The sequence below is a fragment of the Marmota flaviventris genome, chromosome 11, assembly GCF_047511675.1.
Source record: "Marmota flaviventris isolate mMarFla1 chromosome 11, mMarFla1.hap1, whole genome shotgun sequence".
Lineage (NCBI taxonomy): Eukaryota > Metazoa > Chordata > Mammalia > Rodentia > Sciuridae > Marmota > Marmota flaviventris.
Genome location: NC_092508.1, coordinates 20,661,538 through 20,685,505, shown reverse-complemented (window position 1 = coordinate 20,685,505; position 23,968 = coordinate 20,661,538). Strand labels below are relative to the sequence as shown.

Genomic DNA, 23,968 nt, shown 5'->3' with positions numbered 1-23,968 from the left:
CTGGCTGGTCCTCACATCTGCTATTCTCATAGTCTTCTCATTTCTCTTTACTCCTTTCTAGCCAATCCTGCATGATACTAATCTCTTATTATAGTTACTAAATCTTTATTTTAAATGTCCCCCATTCAAATTACAGCATGATATCTGTGCCACTCCTCATAGTACCAGGTTATTTATTCCAGGTGAGTTTACCTTCTCTGCTTATGAAACTCAGTACCACCTCTATCTGGGAGCCTATAGAAAGCCTCATCATTCGTGGGCACCACACCCCATGTGACAAAGCATCCCACCAGGTGACCCACTCCTGGCAAAGGAGATGCCTAACCATGGAACCACTGATTGTATCATATGCCCCACCATCCATAAGCAGCCAGCTTCAATGGTGAATGCAAATTTGACTTCATGAACAAAAGAAACTGAATTGACAGCTACCATAAGGCTTTATTGCTCCAAAAGAATTTTCCATCAGAAAGCAGTCACTGTATAAATCTAGTGTAACAATCATAACTATACCACAATTTAGATGTATTTTCCAATTATAATTCAATAATAAAACCTGAGAATTCATGATCTAATTATTATTAATTTAAAATTATTCATTTTTTGAATACCTCTTTTAAAATGAGAATTATTTAATCATGTTCATCTCTTTCTTTAAAAAAATTAATCACAAGGGCTGGCTAGGGATGTAGCTCAGTGGTAGAGTGCTTGCCCAGCAAGCCTGAAGTCCTGGGTTCAATCCCTAGTACCACCACCACCAAAAAAAAAAAAAAAATCATTTGAAAAAAATTAATCACAGAATCAAAGATATGGGATGGGTTAAGGCATTGAAATGCACTTATTTCAGGAACAGTTTTTGCTTAGATATAATTAATAATATTAGAAAGAATTATTTTTTCCCAAACAAATTATAAGTTCTTATAAAGCGCAGATGCACATTCTCAAGATGTTAAGGCACTCAGGAACAAAAGATAGCTGATATTCCTTGGCTTAGAGTTTGGCTTTCTCCTTATAAGACTCCTTCATCCTCTTGACAAGAGAAAGGTCCCCAACTCCTTCAGGCCAGTTGTCATGATCTGTTAAGTGGAAAACCCCAAGTTAGCAAAATTTAACCTCCTTTGTCCTCTTAAATCCAACTTAGTCCTCTTCTGTTTTCTCTGGGGCATTCATGCAAGAAAACAAAATCCAAGCCGGGCGGGGTGGTAAATGCCTGTAATCCCAGCCACTCGGGAGGCTAAGACAGGAGGACTCTTAGTTCAAAGCCAGTCTCAGCAACAGTGAGGCACTAAGCAACTCAGTGAGGCCTGTCTCTAAACAAAACAGGGCTGGGGATGTGGCTCAGTGGTCGAGTACCCCTGAGTTCAATACCCAGTACCCCCTGACAAAAGAAAAAAGAAAACAAAGCCCAGAGGTTTTACAAAGGGACCTGGATTTGAAGCTCTGGTCTGCCATTCACTAGCATTTCCAAATTTAGGGAAGTTACTTTTTCGGAGCCTCAGTCTTATTATCTATCAAAATATTTTAAAACTGTGAGGGTAAACCTGACACCATCTGTACAGAGCTGGGCATACTGCAGACATTCAATAAGTAGTATCTGCTTAGTAATAATTTTAAAATAATGTGGTAGCTTGCACCAGGTATTAATAATTGCATCCCCAACATCCAGTGCTCATCTCCCCTTTGCAAAAGGCTCTTTTTTTTTTAATCCAGAAGGGTCAGAGGAGTGACCCTGCCCTGGTTTGGTGGTGAGGGGTTATAAGCTGTCACTCAGTGCTCCCCATCCCCCTGGCTGTGGATAGTGGTTGAGAATGGGCATTTGCTTGAGCTGGTCTAAAACAGAGTGGATCTCAATATTTTTTAAATTAATTCTAGGACAAAGTCATTCTCTACTCCTTGCTTTCTACCTAGCTAGATATGAACTAAAAGAAGCAGGTGATCTTAGGAGCAGCCGGCAGCCATCCTACAACCAAGAGAGCCAGGCTTGAGAGAAAGCTGACCTCATGGAAGCAAAAACAGAGGAAACAGGAGGGGAAAATGTCTTTAATAAGATCACTGAGCTACTTAAGTCAAATCTCACCTGCTTTCCAAGCGCACTGCCGCTGCATTACAACCCCATCACACAAATTCCATTTGATATTAGGCCAATTTGAGTCACTTCCTATCTGACACATGCATTTTCTAATTTGATCTTTCCAACAGTCCCCTGAAATAAATACTATGTGTATCATTGCATTGTAGGAAAGAAAAGAGGGACCTACAGAAATTAATTTCCCCCAAAACTCAACATTTGAGATAAGCAGGGTGAGGTTTCTATCCCAGAGATTCTCACTTCCAAGCTGGCAATCTAAAACCCTGTACTGAAGTCTGAATGCTCCTAGTCAATATGTAGGGCAGCACATTCCTAAAAAGTAGACGTAACTACTCTCCTCAAAAATTTAAAGAATATTTTGTATTGATAAAAACAGTATTAGAATTGCAAAAGTAAATCATTTTGTGGGAGACTTAGAGAAGCAACCACCTTGGTATTTCTTTCCCTCTCTAAAAGAAAAACAATGCAACTCACCCTAACAAATACTGACTCAGGTCTACGGAAGAGGGAAAGGGAAAGGTTCTCAACTACTCTCACTATTTTAAATACTTTCAAAACAATGAGGCAAAGCTATGCAGGCATTTTTGTCTTATGTCCTTGGAACAATAGTATCTTACACATATTACCATGCACATCTTTTAGTAAAGAAATACATAAGGGAGGGGACAATAATAAGTAAAATTAAAGTTCTATGGTAACCGCTTATTAATGTATAAGAAATCTTATGCTTGGACTAGAATAATACTTAGTAAGAATAAGTTGAACCTGGGACCCTGATATGAAATTCAAACATGAAGGGGTTGTATTAACCACACCTTAATTAGCTTGTAGCCACTGAGTCAACTATTTTTAGCAACAGAAAGCCAGGTATATTTGCATTTTGTACTTCTTTCTGTGTGTTTTGAGTGATTTATAGTTGTTAGCTTCTGTGGATTTGTTTTGTCATTTGCAAAGTGATGATATTAGACTATCAAATTTCTTAGAAAACTTCTAACCTCAAAGATCTCTGGTCTAGCCATTAAATGTGAACAACGCATACACACAGACATATCAACACATCCCACACATAAAGACGTTTTGTCTAATATCAATATTTGATTACGACTATAAAAATACTTCTTTATATATATCAAAATGACTTAATATAGCAATTATATAACTTCACTTAACATATATCCTAAAGAGAGGGCAAAACAGCACAATACCACTGATTCTTCTGTTCAGATATGCAAGCCACTTACTGGAGGAAAAAAGAAGAGTTAAATATATGGCAACCTCTTGACTCTTCTCTATCATTCCTTGTATAGATGCACTCACAGAGGGTTTTTCAAGGTTCAAATTCCATCAACTCATGCACACACAAAAACTTCTTAAACATTTCAAGTTAAGATCTATAATAAATATATCAAGGTATTTTCTGCACCTGGGATCATCTCCTTGGAAATCATATCCTGAAGATAAGCAGTTTGCACATTTGATATCCTACAGGAGTAAACCTCTACAACTTAAGTGGCCAACACCTGAACGTGAAAAGGCCTACAGCTAGTGGCTATTCATTCCCTAGCTACTCACCTGGTACATTGTATGAGTGTGTGTACAGAGACTGGCCTCCGTCCACACTCACCACCTGTCCAGTGACAAAGGAAGCTCCAGGAGACAGCAGGAAGCACACAATGGAGGAGACCTGGAAACAGAGGCATGTGCACATAAAAGCAAAGTCTCTTTCTATCTCTATGTGCTTCACCTTCCCGAGGAAACTCATCTCAAACCACATAACTGTAATGTAACTCCTACATGTGCAAGCCACAACCTGCCAGTACCCAGACAGCTTCCCTTTTCTATTTGAGCATTATTAAAATCAGGTAATCCATCAGAGGAGAGGTAGAGAGACACAAAGGAGCCTTAGAGAGTATCCAGGAGGACACACAAAAAGAAGCCCAAAGTGAACACAGGGCTGCATTTCTGCTTCTTCCTGCTTCCATTTCCCACCACAATCCCCTTTTCCATCACTGACATATGCCTTTTATATTTTGGTCCCTGAAATAGTCAATGAGTCTGTGTAGCAATACACTAGCATTCTGATGTATTCAGTGCATGGTCCTGTCTGGCCCAAAACTCAGCAGCAACACAGACAGCACGAGTTTTCTAGAAGAGGGACTTCAGAATCCCACTGCATTCCCTAAAATCTTAAGAGTCAATTGATGAGCTCAGCAACATCTACTCCAAAAACTAAAGAGAAAGAAAGAATTTATATCAATGAGCCTATAGAACCAGAAGCAGTTTCTCAAAAGGTGATGCTCCTAAACACCTGACACTCCTGATTCTCCTTCACTTAAAAGATGATAGCTCATGGATTAACAGGCCAGCCAACAGCCGGTGCAAAAGTTCAATCTTCTTACAGGTACAGGACACAATCAGGCCAATACTTTATTCTTTATCTCACTATAGCTACCACAATCTCTCCTTCCCTTCCTTTCTCAACTCTCTTTATTTGTTTCAGAAAATTTCCATCTCTCTTGCCCTAAAATATAACATTATAGGCATTATGTGTTAACATAAATGACATTTCAAGTAAAAACAGGTATAATTTTCAAAATAACAATTTTATACATTTGTTTGGTATATTTACAAATCTCTTTAATGTCTGGCTCAATAGTAAACAGCTGGATTCTCACTTTTGCTTCTGCATTCATCTGTTGCAATCTGTTGTTTTGATTAAAGCATATGAAGAAAATCTGGCTTCTAGCATATATATAGTTATTTATAGTTGGGAAGGAAGGAACATTTTAATAGTCTTTTTAGATAACTATGGATTTTCTTTTTTATATTCAATAAATGGTGTTTCTTAAAGATTAGTTGCAATATGGAGTCTGAAACCGTGGCAATGAACTGCTTGTACTCTGTTCTATTAAACACTTTCTCACACTTTGGCTCTTTCACCCAGATGTGATTTTGACCTTTGGGAAATATTGATTCACTGAGTTATGTGTCTTAACTGTGGACACACAATTTATGATATAATATCAAAAGACCACATTTGATATGTCTCCACCCATCTCTTCAGGAAAGTCTTTTAAGTATTTGGAAGCTGGAAAGCCATGGTGACAGGTGCACAGAAATTCTAATTTTCCCTTGAAGTCTTGAATTTTAACTTTGACAACAAATATTCTCATTCACTTTCTTTTAAAACGATAGCCCAATTTTGTTTTGAAAAAATGTCAACATAGTACCCAAGTGTGAATAACTGTAGTATCAGTCATTCTGTCAAATGAAAAAAGTGGTTGACTCCATTCTCAATTCAATTGCCTGTTCTTTTCCTTTGAGGCAGCCATTCATTATACTTCTCTACATAGCAGAAAAGCTTTATGTGTATTGGTGTTTCTTATTTCATCACACAAAATATTAAAAGGATGTGTACTCAGTGATTGAGATTTAATGAATTAATATTTTTTACTGCTTCATCAATGATAAGCCAAAGTGAAACTGCCACTCCTGAGGCCTTCTAGTATCACGACTACTGGTACAGTATTGTTTCCAGCCAGGATTCATGCTAAGGCTGCAGCTGTCTTTTCCATCACTGCTTTGGTACAGTCAACCCAAATGTCAACACAGTGAAAAAGACAAATCAGGTTTTACTGCAACTAAAATGTTTTAATCTTGCAAATCCCTCCCAAAAGTTTTAGGAACACCCAGGGTTGGGCCCATATACTTTGACAGCTGTAGATGTAGGTATAACATGTTTCTATTCATTCTGGTCTTTCCTGTTCTTCATTAAAACATTTTATTTTGTTCTGTTTTGTTTCATTTAGTTTACTCCAAGGTATTTTAGTTTTTATTATTACTGTGGAAAAGAAACCCTTCCTTTGAAAAACTACAGTTTAAGATTATAATGCTGTGGGAAGAAGATTGCCTCTAGATAGGGAAGAGGGGTGGGAGGGAACGGGAGGGAGAAGGGGAATTGCATGGATGGTGGAAGGAGACCCTCATCGTTGTACAAAATACATGTATGAAGATGTGAAAAAAAAAGAAAGAAAATAATTTCTTTCCTTTTCATGAAAAAGAAGACTCAAACTCATAATAGAATGCATGTTTAGGCATTATGTTCATAGACTTTTTTTTCTTACTTTTGCTTCATTTTTTTTTTTAGCACCTAATATATGTTTGTTTTCATATCATCAAAATTATTTCACCTCTATCCAAGAAATGCTGTCATATAAATTAGTGAAAATTTTGGAAGCTAGAGAGGAAAAAGGAAAAGAAAAGTGGGGGAAATCTCAATAAAATCAACGGGAAATCAGTAGAATAGAGGAAAGGGACCAAAGGGAGGGAGGACAGGAAGGAAAGGGGAAGTACTTCAAAATTATATTGGCCAAATTATATTGTTGTATTGTGTGCATGTATGAATATGTAACCACAAATCTCACCATTATGTACCATTATGTAATTATGTGCATTACACAATTATAATGCACCAATAAAATATGGAAAAAAAAGATTATAATGCTGGCATTTGAGAAAGCTATGGATTTTTACATACTCCAGTTGAATCAACATACTGAAATCTCATATGGGAATTTCATAAAGCCCTAACCATCAGACTCTCGTAGGGTTCCGTGTACCCACAAATACCATGTGATAAAAGGTTGTAGCTGAAAAACACTGAAACAAGGAGAACACGCTGCTCTTCATTCACCCTACACTCATTCCTCAGTAAAGGCTGTTATCAACAGTCAAAACACAGCCAGATATTCCCAAGATCCAGAGAGCGCAGGAGAAATGGTCGCTGGCAGTGCAAAAAACAATCTCCATCAGGCAACCAGCCCACCTCAACAGGACACCATGTGCTATGTATAAGCCATAGTCACTCTGATGGGTGCTAGAAATACACATTACCTCCTCGGGAACTCCCATTCGTTTAGCTGGAATATTCTGGAAGGACCTTGCAAACATGCTTTGTCCATTATCACCATAGCTGTCAGCAGCAGTCTGGGAATAGATTATTCCCTGTGTTTAAACATAAAAGAGGAATACAAGCATATAAAATTAAATTTTAATCGTAAAGACATCAAAGCAGTCTAACAATCAATACCAAAAATTACATGGCTTAAGTTTACTAGAAAAGTGAACATTTCTAATATTTAATTTTTCCCAATACTGTCAAAGAGGTATAGCTGACCACTGTCTACAGATGCACCACCTGAGTGCTCATCTGTGACCTCTTCTCCTTTAAAAACCAGCCAATCCCTGGATTTTTTCCATAGGAGTGTTGGTTTCCGAAGAGCATAATTATATAAGATCAGTGAGGCATTTAAATGGGAACAACAGGTCAGGGCACTCTTTCAACTTTATCTTCCACTAGGCAGCTCGGCTTCAGGAGGTAAGATTAGGCAATACCTACATGAGACTTAGAAATACAGCATTTTCCTTTTCACCTAGTGTGGAATAAAGTAACAAAACATTTGAATCCAAAATAAATAAACTACAACTTTAATTGTTTCAGAATACTTCCACCTCTCTTGCCCTAGCTTTTCAAGGGCATAAGGCCAGGACAATTACTTGAAAACTGTACGTCACAGGATAATGCTATTTGCTCTAGATTCTAGCTAGAGGTCACGGGGAGAAGGAGAGAAAAGATGAAATTTCTTCAGTATGAATTACTCTGAATGATACTAGGGAGATATTTTGGTTTCCAATCAAATGATGTAGAACATTTTATTTAAAGAGGATGAAATATTTTAGAAATACTAAATTTTAGATATTAAACCTAAAAAAAATCTCTAAAGGACACACAGAATTAACATTGTGCTTTTCACACTGAATACCACTGAAGACTTTTTAGAAACACTTCTAGAAACCAGTATTTCACAATATCAACATTAAGAATGGCACTATAGAGCTGTGACTGTGGCTCAGCGGTAGAGCACTCGCCTAGCATGCATGAGGCACTGAGTTCAATCCTCAGAACCACATAAAGTAAAATAAAGACATTGTGCCACCAATAACTAAAAAAATAAATATTAAAAAAGAATGGCACTGTAAATAATTTGTGCTATAAATATCTGAGTGTATTATAGATTAGGTAATATACTTGCAATTTTGTTAGAGAGAAAGTTTCTCTATTAACTTCAATAAGTCAGTTCATACTTAACTTCCACCGAATAGCAAACTAGATCTATAGATAATATCCAAAGGTATTATAGTGTTTCAGATGGAGAGATTACTACTATCTTAGCAATGACCAGAAAACATTATAGAAAAAGTAGAATTTAAGCCAAGTTGTACAGGATGAGTGAGATATTTCATCTCATGTCTCTCTTGGAATCCATGGCCAATATATAATACCAAGGAGACTTAGCTGTAGCTTACTTCATAAAAATGAGCTTTTGAAGTTGACTATGAGTATATTATAAATTTCCCCATCATTTACATTATGATTCAGAGAAATTTTCTCTTGACTTCTAATTGATCTTTTCTTTTTTTTCTGATTTGATAGCTCCTTTCCAGAACCCTGATATTCATGTCCTCTCCTAATAATTAATGATAAGCCAAAACAATAACAAAATTATCTAGAAAAATTTATTCTTCAAAGCAGTGTTTCTTGACTTTCACTATGAACATAAATTTCCTAGGCTGCTTTATAAAATGCAGATGCCTGGATTCCATGATTTGGAGTAAAGTTCAAACATCAATATCGTTTAACATTTTGCAAATAGTTATAAAACACACTGAGAATCACCCGCTGAATTTAACCTTGTTGACAAACTGATTGTCAATCAAAGACTACTTCTGTAATGCAACTTTGAGATTTTAATCTATCTTTTAAGTCAATCTTTTATAGTACACTTGTATATTTGTTACCTATGTAGCAAGCTAGATTGTTTGTTACCAACAATACAACTTAACAACAACACAAATGGCATCTAAAGAGCACAATTTGTCAACAGATTTAATATACAGCATTTACTTACAGGAGCAACACAATTGATCCTTACTCCACTGCTGGCCCATTCTACAGCTAAGGATTTGGTGAGATTGTAAACACCTTCCCTGGAAGCTCCACTGTGCCTTTAAGAACAAAAGATAAGCATTACAATGAACTTTTGTTGAATATTTTCTTCTTAATTAAGGTTGTCAGGTGTACCAATGACCAGGCAAAACTCTCCATGAACAATTTCGTTATGAGTCTCTGTATTATTGAGTCTCTGCTAGACAATGGGGGAAAAACTGGCTATTTTAGTAGTAAAGAGAGACTTATTTTGGCTCATGTTCTGGAGGTTCAAGTCCAAGATAGGGCAGCTGCATTTATTAAGGTGTTTGGCAAGGGAGGCACATGGTGCCATTTTTGGAGCAAGTATCACATCTCAAGCGAGAAAGATAGAGAAAGAGGCCAGGGTCCCACAGTCCTTTTTGAGAGCATGCTCTCAATAAGTTAAAGATCTTCCACTCAGCTTCACCTCTTAAAGGTTAACAGCACCTCCCAATATCACTGCCATGGGGGCCAACCCTTTACATATGGACCTTTGAAGGACCCTTGTCCAAACAATAGCATTAGAAAAGGGCTGAACAAATTATATTTCATGCTTTATAGAGTGGCATTACATTAGATCACCATAAAAAATAAGAAGAAAACTCTTTAGATGCTGGTACAAATACATCCCCAACATATGTTGTGCATTTGAGAACAGCAAGATACAGAATAGTGTTTCTAGTATATCACAACTTTTACTTATAGACAAGGAAAAGAGATGCTCAAAAACTAATATTAGTACTTGCCTGGGTGAATGAGAAATGCCTGAAAGAATTGATTTTATTTCTTCTAAGACCCAAGGAAGGTAAACAAGTAAGAAAGGGTAATAAGCAGAAAAGGAACTACAATGGCATAATTTGCCTGCATTCTATACTCTTTTGGGGTAAGGTGATGTTAATTCCCACCCCTTGGCCATACTCAGTCCATGTCCATGTGGTGTTGACCCCAGTTCCTCAGACCTTGGGATGACCATGCATGGAAGAGCCACAGGATTTGGTTGATGGCTACACTCGTGACCCAAGCAGGGTCAGTGTTATGCTTTGAATATGAGGTGTCCCCCAAGAGCTCCTGTGTTAATACGGGAATATTCAGAGGTGAAATGATGGGATTGTGAGACCTATAACCTAATCGGCCCATCCTAGTTCCAATGAACTAATGGGGTGAAAACTGTAGGCAAGTGGGGCATGATTGAAAGAGGTGAGTCACTGGAGGCTGCCCCTGGAAGGGGTCATCCTCGCTGAGGCCCCTTCCCCATCCCTGCTTCCAGACCCCACCATGAGATGAGTCATGCTCCTCTGCCACACCTTTCTGCCATGCATTCTGCCTCATCTTGGGCCCAGAGCAATGGACTGGCCAATCATAGACTAAACCTCTGGAACTGTGAGCCAAAACAAACTTTTCTTCCTCTAAGTTGTTCTTGTCAGTCTTTTGGTAACAGCAATGAAAAGCTAACTCACACAGTCAGCTAATGGGAATCCTCTCTAGGACTTGCTAGTACTGGCATTGTTAGAATTATCTTTCTCAGCACTATTTGAGAAGCACTCTCTCACTGGAGAGTTAGGAAGAGCAGGAATGTTGACCTCTGTCTCCTGTCAGTATTCTTTTTTTGCCACACATAGGCCTGCTTGGAATGAAACAAAGCTAAAAGGAGGGCACCTTCCTGCCAACATCATGTCTAAACCTACAGTGTCCCTAGTTCAGGGACCAGCATCACACAGGATGCAGAGCTTGCTCTCAGAGCTTCTGATAAAGCAGATGTGAAGAATGCACAGTTCTGACAAGTTCTCACCTGAGGCTGACACTGCTGTTCCAGAAACCACATTTGGAGAATCACTAATCTAGCTTGAATTATATTTCTATCCCATACAATTGAAGGGAGTCCTGAATAATACAGGAAGCAAATAGGGCATCAGAATTTGCATAAAGGAAACAAACTATCTACTTGTAGAGTGGCTAATTAAAAGTTTAAACTCTTAGAAACTTTTTGGGGAAAAAATCTGGGTTTTTGTTAGGAATAACAATTTAGCAATTCTGTCTAAAATTAAATAGGTATATTCATGGTATTCAGATCTAAGTTAACAAAGATCAGTTCAGTTTCATGTCCACACCTTAACACAGAAGCTGTCCTCCATCAGTGATGGGTAGTTTAGTAACATTTGGATTACAGTTGCCAGGTAAAATGCAGGACACCCAGTTAAATGTGAATTTCAGATAAATAACGAATAATTCTTCAATTCACGTACTTAAAACACATTTATAAAAAAAAATTATTTAGCTAGGCATCCTGGTTTTCCCTCTCTTTCTCAGTAAACATGGCAACCCTAATCTGAATGGGCATGCTTTAGAAGTACATTTTAAAACTTCAAATAAAATGAAATGCTAAGTATTGTTGTCACAACTCATTGAAGGCATTAATCATCTTGATTGAGGGTATTTTTCCCTACCCCACTCTATCAACCCCATTCAGAGGACAAAACCCAAAGACATGGGAAGATAAAATGTAAAAATGCTTACGAAGCAAGTGGAAATCCACTTTTAATAAGGACAATGATATTAACAATAGATCCTCCGTGCTCTTTCATCCAGAGTTTGTAAACTACAGAAAACAAACAACAATCATCTTAAACAGTGTCCTCTTTCCTGATATCTTGTTCCAGCATGCTGCTTACTGGATATGCTTTCCAATTTAATTTATATTTCTTCTTTTAAAAAGCCTGATCACAGTACAATTTACATATCCTAAAATTCACCCATTTTATATATATAGTTTAATAATTTTAAGCAAATATACAAATTACACAATCATCACCACAATTCTGTTTTGAACATTTGAATCACCCCAAAAAGTTCCTTTGTACCTATTTGAAGCCAAATTCATCCCTAGGTAGACTTATCCTTTGTTTTTATAGAGCAACAAATTTTGCATTAATCTTTTCTGAACATTTCATATAAATTGAATCATGCAATATATTGAGGTCTTTTGGATCTGGCTTTTTCTACTTAGAATAATGTCTGTGAGGTTCGTCCACATTGCAATGTGTGAATAGTTCCTTCTTACTGCTGAGCAGTATTCCATTGTATAGATATGCTACATTTGTCCATTCATTAATCACTGATAAACTTTTGGATTCTTTCCACTTTGGGGTGATTATGAATAAAAATCTTTGTGTGGACATGTCATTTTCCTTGGATAGATATTTATAAGTAAAATTACAGGGTCATATGACATCTCTATGTTTAAATTTTTAAATCCTTTTTTGGTGCTGGGGATTGAACCCAGGGCCTTGTACATGCAAGGCAAGCACTCTACAACTGTGCTATATCCCGAACCCTTATGTTTAACTTTTTAAAAACAAACTATTTTCCAAAGTGGGTCCACCACTTTACATTCCTATCAGAAATACAGAGGGATTTAGTTTCTCCACACTTCCATTGTCCGACTTTTTGATTATATCTATTCTAATGGGTATACAGTGGTAAAATATGGATTTTCCTAATGACTAATGAGGGTGATCTACACATCTATCCTTATGTCAGCATGACAGCATCTTAAAATCAAGAAGTAGCTTTGAAATCAATAAGTGTAAGCCCAAAATTGGTTTGGCTATTATGGGTCCTTTTCATTTCCATATATATTTTAGGATAAGCTTTTCAATTTCTACAAACATTGATAGGAATTCACTGAATCTATAGATCCATTTGGGGAAAACTATCATCTTAACAATATTGAATCTTGGGGCTGGGGATATAGCTCACTTGGTAGAGTTCTTATCTCACATGCACAAGGCCCTGGGTTCAATCCCCAGCACTACAGAAAAACAAAACAAACAAACAAAAAACAATATCAGACCTTTCAACTCATTAATATGGAATGTCCTTACATTGCTTAAATCTTCTTTAATTTATCAGCAATGTTTTATAGTTTTTGACATACAAGTATGACACTCCTTTTGCTAACTTCATTCTTAAATAATTTATTTTTTGAGGCCCCATTTGATATCAAAGCACTCATTCTATTCACACAAAGCAAGACAATGCTAGAAGTACCTCCAGACTCTCTTCAACAGAAATAGGAATTTTAAGAATTTAAATATCAGAGAAAAATGATACCCAATTCTTCCTAAAGCTTTAGCAAAAATAAGAATGCCTTGCCATTACTTAATCAGACTAACTTTTAAAAATGACAAAAAAAAAAAAAAAAATGAAGGTGAAACCCTAGTAAGGAAGATACAAACTATAATGTACTTAAATTTTAGACACTTTTTTTTTCACATTATTTGCACATTGCTAAAATCAGGATATCTTTATAATTAATGACATCTTATAATTATTAGTATTTTTCACTTTTTCAATAACATAGAATGGTGGGACATTTCATAAGTGATTATACCTTTGACTTAATAAAACACAGTGGTTATTTTTAGACAATATGCTATAATCCTAGAATACCTAATGGATAATTCAACAGATCATTAGATAAAGCTGCAAATCATCAGATAAAGCTACAAGATGAGCCTGAAAAAAATACTTAATAAACCAACAATCACCCAGCTGAAAAATAATTGGAATGAGGTGATTCAAAATAGCAATATCAAAAAAAAAAAAAACTAAGTATAATCATTAATTTTAAAATGTGAAATCTATATGACAAAAACCACAAATCTTTGCCAAAAGATAGAAAAGAATGATTCATTAGTGAAAAGATAAGTTATGATGGGGAAACTGAATATGTAAATATTATAATTATTTTCAAATTATTAAGTTTAACAACATTCAATCAAACTCCCAACATGATTTCTGTGGAAGAAACCTGACTATAAAATTCATCTGAAAGAATGCATAGTCACGAAGAGCCAAGAAAAGTTTGAAAATTCAAAGAAACAAAGCAACATTTGCCAAATCAAATGTTAAAAACTATATAAAACCATTTTATAATAGTATAAGAAAGGAGAATAAGTTTATTTAAATTACCCTACATGGATTTTCTGCTTCAGGATAAATACCACTATATAGTTTACAACTCTAAAATCATTTTTGTTTCTGAAATTCTGACACTTTCTAGGGTTCAGATGTGGGTATTTCTTCAAGTTATCTGAGATAGACAACCAATAGAACATACAGATACCAAGAACAAATGTAAAAGAAGAAAGGCAAAGGTACAAGAAGAATGTTTCCTAAAACATGGAAGATTTATAAGCAACTAACAACATGAGAAGAAATCACAGTAATTGTAATATAAAATGATTTGGAGAAAGCTAGAATGTTGTTTCTTAATATCCAAATTAGAGAACAAACCCCATAGTCTAAATGGATTAAGTATTCTTTTTTCTTTTTTCCAATTTTCTTTTATGGTTGTAAAATACTCATAACATAAAATTTACCATCTTAACCATTTTGAGTTTACAGTTCAGAGTATTAAGTACATTCATGTTATTGTGCATACATAGCCACCAACCATTTCCAGAACTTATTTCATCTTGCAAAATGGCAACTCCATGCTCATTAAATAATAATTTTCCATTCCCCTATTCCCAGACCCTGACAACCACCATTCTACTTTACAGATCAAGAGTTCTCTTACAAGAGTTGAAAGTATTGGTGTTTGATGGGTTTTAAAGCAGCATAATGTATACAATGGAGAGTACATGTGGATTTGAAAGACTAGAGTCTAAGGCTTGCTTTGAGGTGATAGTGGGTTAGTTGGACTAAACCTATGCTAGATATGATACTTTATATTCTACCTACATCAAGGAGGCACTGTGAGTGTCAAAGGAGATAACCATTGTAAAAATTACTTCTGCAAACTTCAATAAAACTTTAAGGAAATTAAAATACTTTCAAGAGTTGACAATTTAAGAATATCTCACAGGAAACTTGTATAAAACTGACTTTTCTATTGTTAAAATAAGGTCATAGGAAATAATCTTTATATGCTTATTCTCAAGATAAGAATAAAATAAAACAAAAACCCTGTTTTCGTGCAGAAAAGATACAAACATGGAATGGGAAAAAGTGAGGAAGGACTTGGATTCGAATTGAGATATCAAGATGAACTCATTATTTTCCTCAATATACTATAAAAATGCCAAATATAAACAGAAAGAGACAGAATGGCATGATAAAGCCCAGAGGTACTTTAAAGATTAGCTACATTCCCAGCCCTTTTTATTTTTTATTTTGAGACAGGGGTTCACTAAGTTGCTGAAGCTGGCCTGGAACGTCAATCCTTCTGCCTCAGCCTTCTGAATCACTGGGATTAGAGGTGTGCACCACCGTGCCTGGCTCATAGCTAATCTTGTTTGATCTACACTCCCATTCATTTGTCTACTTCTCAGCTAATTTTGGAAGCCAATTCTAGATATCTTATTATTTCATCTATGAATACTTATCTTTGAATTAGAGGAACCTTTTTGGCAACATAATCTCAATACTTAATTAAAAGTACTTAATTAGCGATAACTTCTAAACATCATGAAATATCCATTCAGTGTGTACATTTCTCTGAATGTGTAATCATTTCTTAACAGTGTGTCTGTAGGAATCAAGTTGCAAATAAAGCCCACACATCACATTAGTTGATATGTCTCCTCTTCTCCTCCAGTGTCCCCTTCACCTCCTCCCCCTTCCATATTTGTAGTTTTTTGGTTAAAGTAGCTGGGTTGTATTACAATTCTTTACAGTCTGGATTTTGCCAACCACACTCTATATTATCATTCAGTATGAATCCTGTCCCCCATATTTCCTGCAAAATAGTAGATTCTATTTTGATGTCAATAAATATATAATGACTTAATTTTAAAAATCATCAACTTGTAACCTCCAAATTAGAAATGAACTCTAACAAGGATCAAAAATGCCATTAAAACTCATTGCGTAGAGGGTCATGGTGGTATATGCCTATGATACCAGCAGCTCAGGAGGCTGAGACAGGAGGATCACTAGTACAAAACCAACCTCAGCAATGGCAAGGTGCTAAGCAACTCAGTGAGACCCTGTCACTAAATAAAATAAAAAATAGGGCTGGGGATGTGGCTCCGTGGTTGAATGATCTAATAGTCAAGATCTTAAATAAGTGATCAAATTCAGTTAGGATGAACAACAGCAAACTACAGCCCTCCAGATGTAATGTAATAAGAAGTAGATAGGTCATACATATTGGGTTCTTTCCAGAAATCTTTAAAGCGAATCTAATCAGCGCAAGAACAGTAACAGAAATCCAGAACATGGGACATTCTATAAATCAATGTTGTAAAATAAAAAACAAAAAGAGCATTTTTATTTGTTTTTAGATTAGAGGAAACTAAACAGACAAAAAAAATCTATGAAGTTTTATATTATCCTAGATAAAAATGAATGGGGAATACATGTTCATGGTATGAGGCTTCTGAGCCCCTACAGGTTTCTCTTTCAGCCTTCTCCATGATCTCTCTCTCCATAAGAACAGATATTGCAGATATTGATGACACTCACCTGCTTTGCACATGTAAAAGGTGCCTGTCAAGTTGGTTTCAATCACAGCATGCCATCCCTTTGAACTGATATCTTCAAAAGGAGACAGGAACTGGCCTCCTCCATTGTTTACCAAGAAATTGATCTTACCATAAATAGCTAAGGTAGATTTGATCAAATTATCCACCTAAAGAAAAACATTAAAAGTTCAATAACCTAACTTGCTATTTGGACTGCTCATTTATTCTAGAAGTGTGGCAGAGCTTACACTCTCTGACAGTGAACACCAACTCTGAGTACTACAACCAATGAACTTTTGGTCAGCAATGAGCAAACATAAAATTCCTACCCCAATGAGTAGTTTGCCAGTGTCCAATACTCACATATCATAAAATTAAAATTGTAATTTTGACAAGATATACCTAAAAGTCTGTATCAATTCTAAGTATAGAAGGTCTCAGGCATATTAATTTGTGACCTACCAATCATGAATAAGAAACAGTGATGAAATCAGGTCAAAATGAACATTAACAAATGTCTTATGCAAGGTGTGGTGGCACACGCCTATAATCCCAGCAGTTTGGGAGGCGGAAACAGGAGGATTGCGAGTTCAAAACCAGCCTCAGCAAAAGTGAGGTGCTAAGCAACACAGTGAGACCCTATTTCTACATAAAATACAAAACAGAACTGCAATTGTGGCTCAAACCCCTGGTTCAATCCCCAGTCCAAAACAAATATTAAAAAAAAAAGAAACGCCATAAAAGACAAGAGGCCCTTTAACACATCCTTGCTTAGCTACCCTGTCTTGCTTTCTTCCATCCCCTTCTCTTGAGTCACTGGTTCAATAAATCATCAGCCCAAAAATCTTCTTACAGGCTCTGTTAGACAGCCCTTTCTGAGATAGCTACCACAGCAGAGCCTGAAGCACAGCCAGGTTTAGGCATCACAAATGCTAATGAAAATTAGTAGATATATTTGCATTGACTTATTTGCATTGATACATTAGTAGATATATTTGCATTACCTCCTCTTCTTTACGGATGTTGCATTGCAGGGGAGTGACCTGAGCCTGGCTGGAGGGAGGTAGGGTGGATTTCAGTTCCTCTGCAGCAGATTTTAGTCTTTCGATTTTCCGGGATGCAATGACCACATTACACCCTTAGGAATAAATAGGCAGAGAACAAATAAAGAAGTTTTCATGAGTTGTCCAAATTCCAACAATAATAATGTACAGAAGACATTTTGTGTGCTGTGTTCCTTTAAACAACAAAAACAAACAAACAAAACCTAATCAGAATGTCTTCTCTGGACAAGATGGAATAGTAGAAAACTGAAATTCTCTTTAACCTGAAACACAAAACTGGATAAAATATATGAAACAATGGTTTTCAGGCATTGGACATCAAAAAAGCACTGGACTACAAACTGTCATCTCTGAGAGCAGAAACAAACATGTGAGCCCTATGATTATGCCAGCTTATCACCTGGAGAAAACTTCCAGACCACAGCACAGGAGGGACTCATTCACAGGTCAGAGTTCTCCCTGAGTGGAAGGGATGAAGTTGGAAGTCTAAGAAGTCCTAGCAGCTGGTTATACAGGGTGTAGAGAGACAAGAGACACCAAAATCTGCAGAGTCCTTCTTGAATCCTCAGCAAAAGTACTGACGGAAATACATGAACAGGCTAGAGAAAGAACTTCCCAAAATGAGCAGAAGGAACAAACCCTGTCCTGGGAAACAACACTGGGAATAGTTATTGTGCTGACTAGAAAAAATGTTTTACCTAGATGGTGCTTAGATGTTTCACAGGGTGAAGTGAATAATGGTCTCAACAGCGAGGTTAAGTTAGACATAAACTAATTACTGAGACCAACACTTAACTTTAAAAAGCGAGTCTCCTTCAAAGTATCAAAATATTTTAATTTAACTTTCATCCCAGAAAAAAGGCTTAAGAATACTTATAAGAATATAAAAATTGTCATCATCCAACAAGGTAAAATTCAATCCATAATCCAACATGCAAAGGAACAGGAAAGTAACAACCCATAACGAAAAGAAGAGCCAATTTATAAAATACCCCAAAATGACACTGATGGTACAATTAAATAAGCTCCTGATAAAGAAAAAATCTTAAAACCAGCCAAAGAAAAACAATGTCATACATACAGAACATAAAAAGATAAGGACTTTTTCACAAACAGTGAAATCCAGAAGACAGTGGCATAACATTACCTGTTGTATGAAAAAGAGAAAAATGAATAAGATTGTGGACTTAGAAATCCTGATCCAGTGAAAATATCTTTCAAAAATGATGGCAAAATAAAAACTTCTCGGACTAGGGTTGTGACTCAAAGGTAGAGTGATTGCCTGGCATGCACAAGGTCCTGGGCTAGATCCCCAGCACTATAAGGGGTGTCGGGAAGAAAAAGAAAAAGTACCTCTTCACACATATGGGAACTAGAAGAATTCATCAGAACAAACCTGCTCTTAAAAAAAACAAAAGAAAGAAAGTGCTTCAAACAGAAGAAAAATTATTCCAGATGGAAAGTTTAATCTACACAAAAGAGAGAATCCGTGATGGTAATTATGTGAGTGAGTGAATAGGGAGATTTTTCTTCTTCCTATTCAAATCTCTTTAAAAAGCAGTGATAATTTAAAGCACAGGTAATAACAATGCACTGTGGGTTTTAAAATATACATACATTTTTTTCTTTTTTTCTTTTTGGTACGATATGTCAAGATCATTGTACTGTCATGTGTAACTAATTAAAACAAATGAAATAAAATATACATACACATAAAATGCTTCCCACCTTCTTGAGAACAATAGTCCCTTGTTTTGCTCAATTCTAACATATACTAATTCCAGTTGCCTTATCTTAGTTAAATGCCACCAGTCCTTCAATAACATGAACCAAGTTTGATGATGGTACATTAGGTCTGAGAAACTACATAATATACAAACTTTCCTGCTAGCTCTTCAGCCTACAAAGCAGTAGATAAAAAATTCAATTCACATCATGGAGGGTGACTTATCAAGTCCTTTCTTTCAAATGGTACAAAGGGGCACAGGAAAACATTTGGGGGTGACAAATTCCTTTCAATCTTCAACTCAGAATACCACATTTATTAAGCACCTTCTGAATCCCTGATGACAGCACTAAAAGTGCTGTCTTGTCACAATTGCCACTTGCCTTTTACTTTCCTTTTAACTACCGTATCTAATTCATGTTCTGCTAGAGTAACAGAAAGAGAATAATTAACTTGAAGACAAAGTAAAAATGTGTTTTGTCTGATATATGTAAGCTAGAGAGAAAAAAGGAAAATAAGGGACCTCATGAAAACAGAAGGGAGATGGAGTTAGAGAAGATAATGCTAAGTGAAGTTAGCCAATCCCCCAAAACCAAATGCCAAATGTTTTCTTTGATATAAGGAGGCTGATTCATAGTGGGATAGGGAGTGGGAGCATAGGAGGAATAGAGGAACTCTAGATAGGGCAGAGGAGTGGGAGGGGAAGGGAGGAGGCATGGGGTTATTAATGATGGTGGAATGTGATGATCATTATTATCCAAAGCACATGTATGAAGACACTAATTGGTGTGAATATACTGGGTATACAACCAGAGATATGAAAAATTGTGCTCTATATGTGTAATAAGAATTGTAATGCATTCTGCTGTCATATATAAATAATAATAATAATAATAATAATAATAAAACAGAAGGGAGACCAGTAGACTAGAGGAAGGGGTGGAGGAGGGAAAGTAAAAGGGGAATAAAGAGGAATGAAACAAACTAAAGTATGTGTTACACATATAGGAATGTATCATAATGAATTCTATTGTTATGTATAATGATAATGTGACGATAAAAATACTTTTCAAAAAGACTGGCTTGAATTCAACTTGAGTAGTCTTGAGTATTCCTTGACAGAATCAAGACTTCCTCTAACAGCATCTGTCAATCAGAGAAAAGGTATCCAATTCTGTCTCCTACCGCTTTCTCTTGTTAGCTGGGGCTTTCCGGTGTTCTCTCAGCAAAAGGAAAAGCCAAATCATGTGGATGTGAAAGACAACCCAATAATCGCCATTTTACTCAAGCTGTAATTCAACCCCCAAAACAGTGGCCTTTTCACTGGAAAAGAATAGATAATATTTTATTCTATTTGCCTAATTTGGGTTTACATAACAACTTTCACTAAATAACCATTAATTGTCATTAAAAAATAAAGATGAGAAAGTCATAACAAAAAATTATTTTATATTCTTCCATTAAAGGAAATCCATTTTCAATACAACAACAAAAATGTTTGGTTTTTTTTTTAGTATATGAAATATTTTTCTTGGGAGATGCTCCATCACTTTTATCATCATCCCAAGATTACAATATCACTGTGTTAATGTTTCAGTTTGTGCCATAATAATGGTCTGCCACCTTTCCCACAAGGATATAATGTTTGGCCAATACAAATTTACCAAAAACAAAAAACTCAAATGCATGAAAATATACTGAGAGTTCTGTCAGGTAAACTAGGATCCTACAAATCTGCTGAGAGAAGCCAAATGCCTACCCCTTCCATAAAATGATCACCAATTCAGATTTTCTTATAATTGTTTCATGAAAGGGGACAGAGTTTAGTGTTAGGAGTGGAGAAGGCAGGAATGGTAATCTGCAACACCAAAGCCAGAACAGGAAATGTTATTTTTCCTCTTAAAAATGTATATATTTCCATTTCTTTAAAATATAATAGTTTTGTTTGTTGTTGTTGTTTTGTTTCTTAGTTCATACCATGCCAGATCTTGGAAACACAATAGTTACCAAGATAATTTACATGTTCATTAAAAAAAAAAAAATTGAAGGATTAGGAATAGACCACTTGCCCAGTATGCAATAAGCCCTGTGAGTTCGATCCCCAACAACAGCAAGGGAAAAAAATAACATACTTTATATACAGAGATATGAAAAACTGTGCTCTATATGTGTAATAAGGATTGTAATGTATTCCACTGTTGTCGTGTATTAAAAAAAAAAGACAATTTTAACCAGTCATAAAAAATGCTAACAATGTTATAAACTTCCATCCAGTCTTTTTATTTATTTTTCATTAGCAATCAAACTGAAATACTATTTTCTTTATAATCCTGTTTTGTCCAATTATATGGTATGCATTTCTCCACATGACGTCTTCAATAGAAAGATTTATTTGTGTCAATATAATATTTCATTGTGATTGATTTAACTATTTCCCTCATACTGGATATTTAGGTTATTTCTAATTTTTTCACTACATGAATAATATAATACCCATGAATTCAAATCTTTTCTTGCCTCATTGTTTCCTTGGAGTAAATTCCTGAGAAATGAATTACTAAATCTAGAGCATGAACACTGTAAAACTTTTGGAATTTTTTTTCTAAACATATTTTTCCTGCCTTTCTCACTCCCTCATCAACACTTCAATTTTGTACAAGGTTTTTAAACTGTTAGAAAAACAATAGTATCTTATTGTTTTATTTTGTATTTTATTACACATAAAGTTGATTATTTTCTCAGATACTTATTACCTCTTTGTATTTTCTCTTTTGTAATGCTTAGTCATATCTTTAGCCTATTTTTCTATCACTATATTGGCTTTTTGTGTATTTGTAAGGGCTCTTTATATAATAAGACTATTTGTCTTATGTTGTAAATTTTTTCTTTATAATCCTTTAAACTTTTTAACTCATTGAAGATTGACGTCTTCAGATAGGTAAGTTTATCTGTTTTTCTCTGGGTGGTTCTTTCCTTGTGTATATTTACAAGGTCCCTTTTTCATCCAAATTAAGATAGATATTTACTATTTTAGGGGAGGAAGATTATGACAAGAGATGTGAGAAAATAATACGAAAGGAGCCTCTCAATGTGTTGACGACCTTTTCTAACTAAATGAACCCTCGCCGTGCTTCATAATCACTGGAATTGGGCAGCATTTAGAAGAGGTTAATTTTAAAACAAATACACAATTCCATGGCATGTGCCTACCTCAGGCACAGTACGTTTGGCTCCAAGCCCCTGTAGTTTATACCTAGTGACTCCAGGTCCAAGGTTTCTCCACGATTTCCAAGAAAGAACTCTTCTCCCTCCTCGCAGTTGTAATTTGGCTCACCCCTAAGACCCCTTTGCTTTACAATGCTACCCTACCCCGGCCCCGCAAGCAGCCTCTGGCGTCCACACCCGTTACCGCAGCCGGGCCTTTGCAAACCCAAGGCTCTAGGTGCCCAGGTCAAGAGACCTGCACGCGTACCCAGGTGCAGAAGCTCCTTCGCGATGGCCTTTCCGATGCCGGTGGCCCCGCCGGTGACGATGGCCGTTTGGTTCTGCAGCAAACCAGGGGCCAGGCAGCTCTTGCCCTTTGTCCAGGAGCCCATAGTCCCGGAGCGACAGAAGTGTAGCGCCCGCAGGACTGCGTCAGCTTAGTTACCCAGAGGTAGGCGGGGCTAAGGGCCCGGACCCACGTGATCATCAAATCCCGCCCCGCCCTGGCCCCGCCCCCAAGGCGGCCGCCTGGCTTTCTCCCCAGCTGCACGCTCTCCTGCGACCGCCTCCAGCAGTCAGCATCCTCCACCAGCTTGGGTCCACAGGCACTTGTGAGTGAGATTCCTTTTTCTTTCTTTCTTTTTTCTTTCCTCTTAAAAAAAAAAAAATCTCGATGGCATTGGAGGGGAAGGGAAATACACACACACACACACATACACAAAGCGAGTGTGTGCTGTACTTTGAAAATTTAATCCTCGGGGCCATAGCTCTCCTGGTTAATTAAAATTAAATCTCCAGTGCATCTGGAAAAAAGAAAGGCTGCAGCTCGCGGCCTTGGATGCGCCCACCAGCGTCAGACATCAGGCTGGGCTTCAGCTAATGTGTGCCACTGGCTGGGAAAGGAGAAGGGTAGGTAGGGGAAGGAAGTGCAGCTTCCAGATCCCTTCAGCCTCAGGGATGGAGCCCTGGGAAGAAAGGTGGGGAGGGGGGTGGCAGAGAAGGTAAGGTTGCAGTCATCCACAAAACCAAGATAATAAATGATTTAAAAAATAAACTCAGGCCCACTTCCACCTCATCTCCCACGCCCCACCCAGGAATAAAAAACAAAAAGTCACCTCTAACCAGATCTGAGGTCCGATCATATCAGTCGGGCTATGTAACAAGTCAAAAGGGGAATCTTTCTTTGGAGGATGCATGCTTCCTGCAAGACTCATCTGTAGGTTTATGCTTGAGTTCCTGTCTTCTAGTTCATTCCCTACAGAAAGACTGCTGAAGATGGGGGGAATTTCTCACTGTGTGTTGATGTTCAGTAACAGGATTTTATTATTCAGATGCTGCTCCTTATTTTCACCTTAAGAACTTGGCAGGTCTGTTGAATGTGTCAGGTGC

The 23,968-nt window shown here is 36.7% G+C and overlaps 1 protein-coding gene across 1 annotated transcript; it reads right to left on the bottom strand.

Moving 5' to 3' along the window:
• Nucleotides 1–421: 421 nt before the first annotated feature.
• Pecr (peroxisomal trans-2-enoyl-CoA reductase) lies at nt 422–23,024 on the bottom strand. The gene is made up of 8 exons (XM_027941865.2): nt 22,848–23,024; nt 17,590–17,723; nt 16,587–16,752; nt 11,631–11,712; nt 9,058–9,154; nt 6,983–7,093; nt 3,662–3,773; nt 422–1,076 (listed from the first exon to the last, which is right to left on the bottom strand). The coding sequence occupies exons 1-8, from the start codon at nt 22,969–22,971 to the stop codon at nt 991–993; spliced, it is 912 nt and encodes a 303-aa protein (XP_027797666.2). The 5' UTR covers nt 22,972–23,024; the 3' UTR covers nt 422–990.
• Between the last annotated feature and the right edge of the window lie 944 nt (nt 23,025–23,968).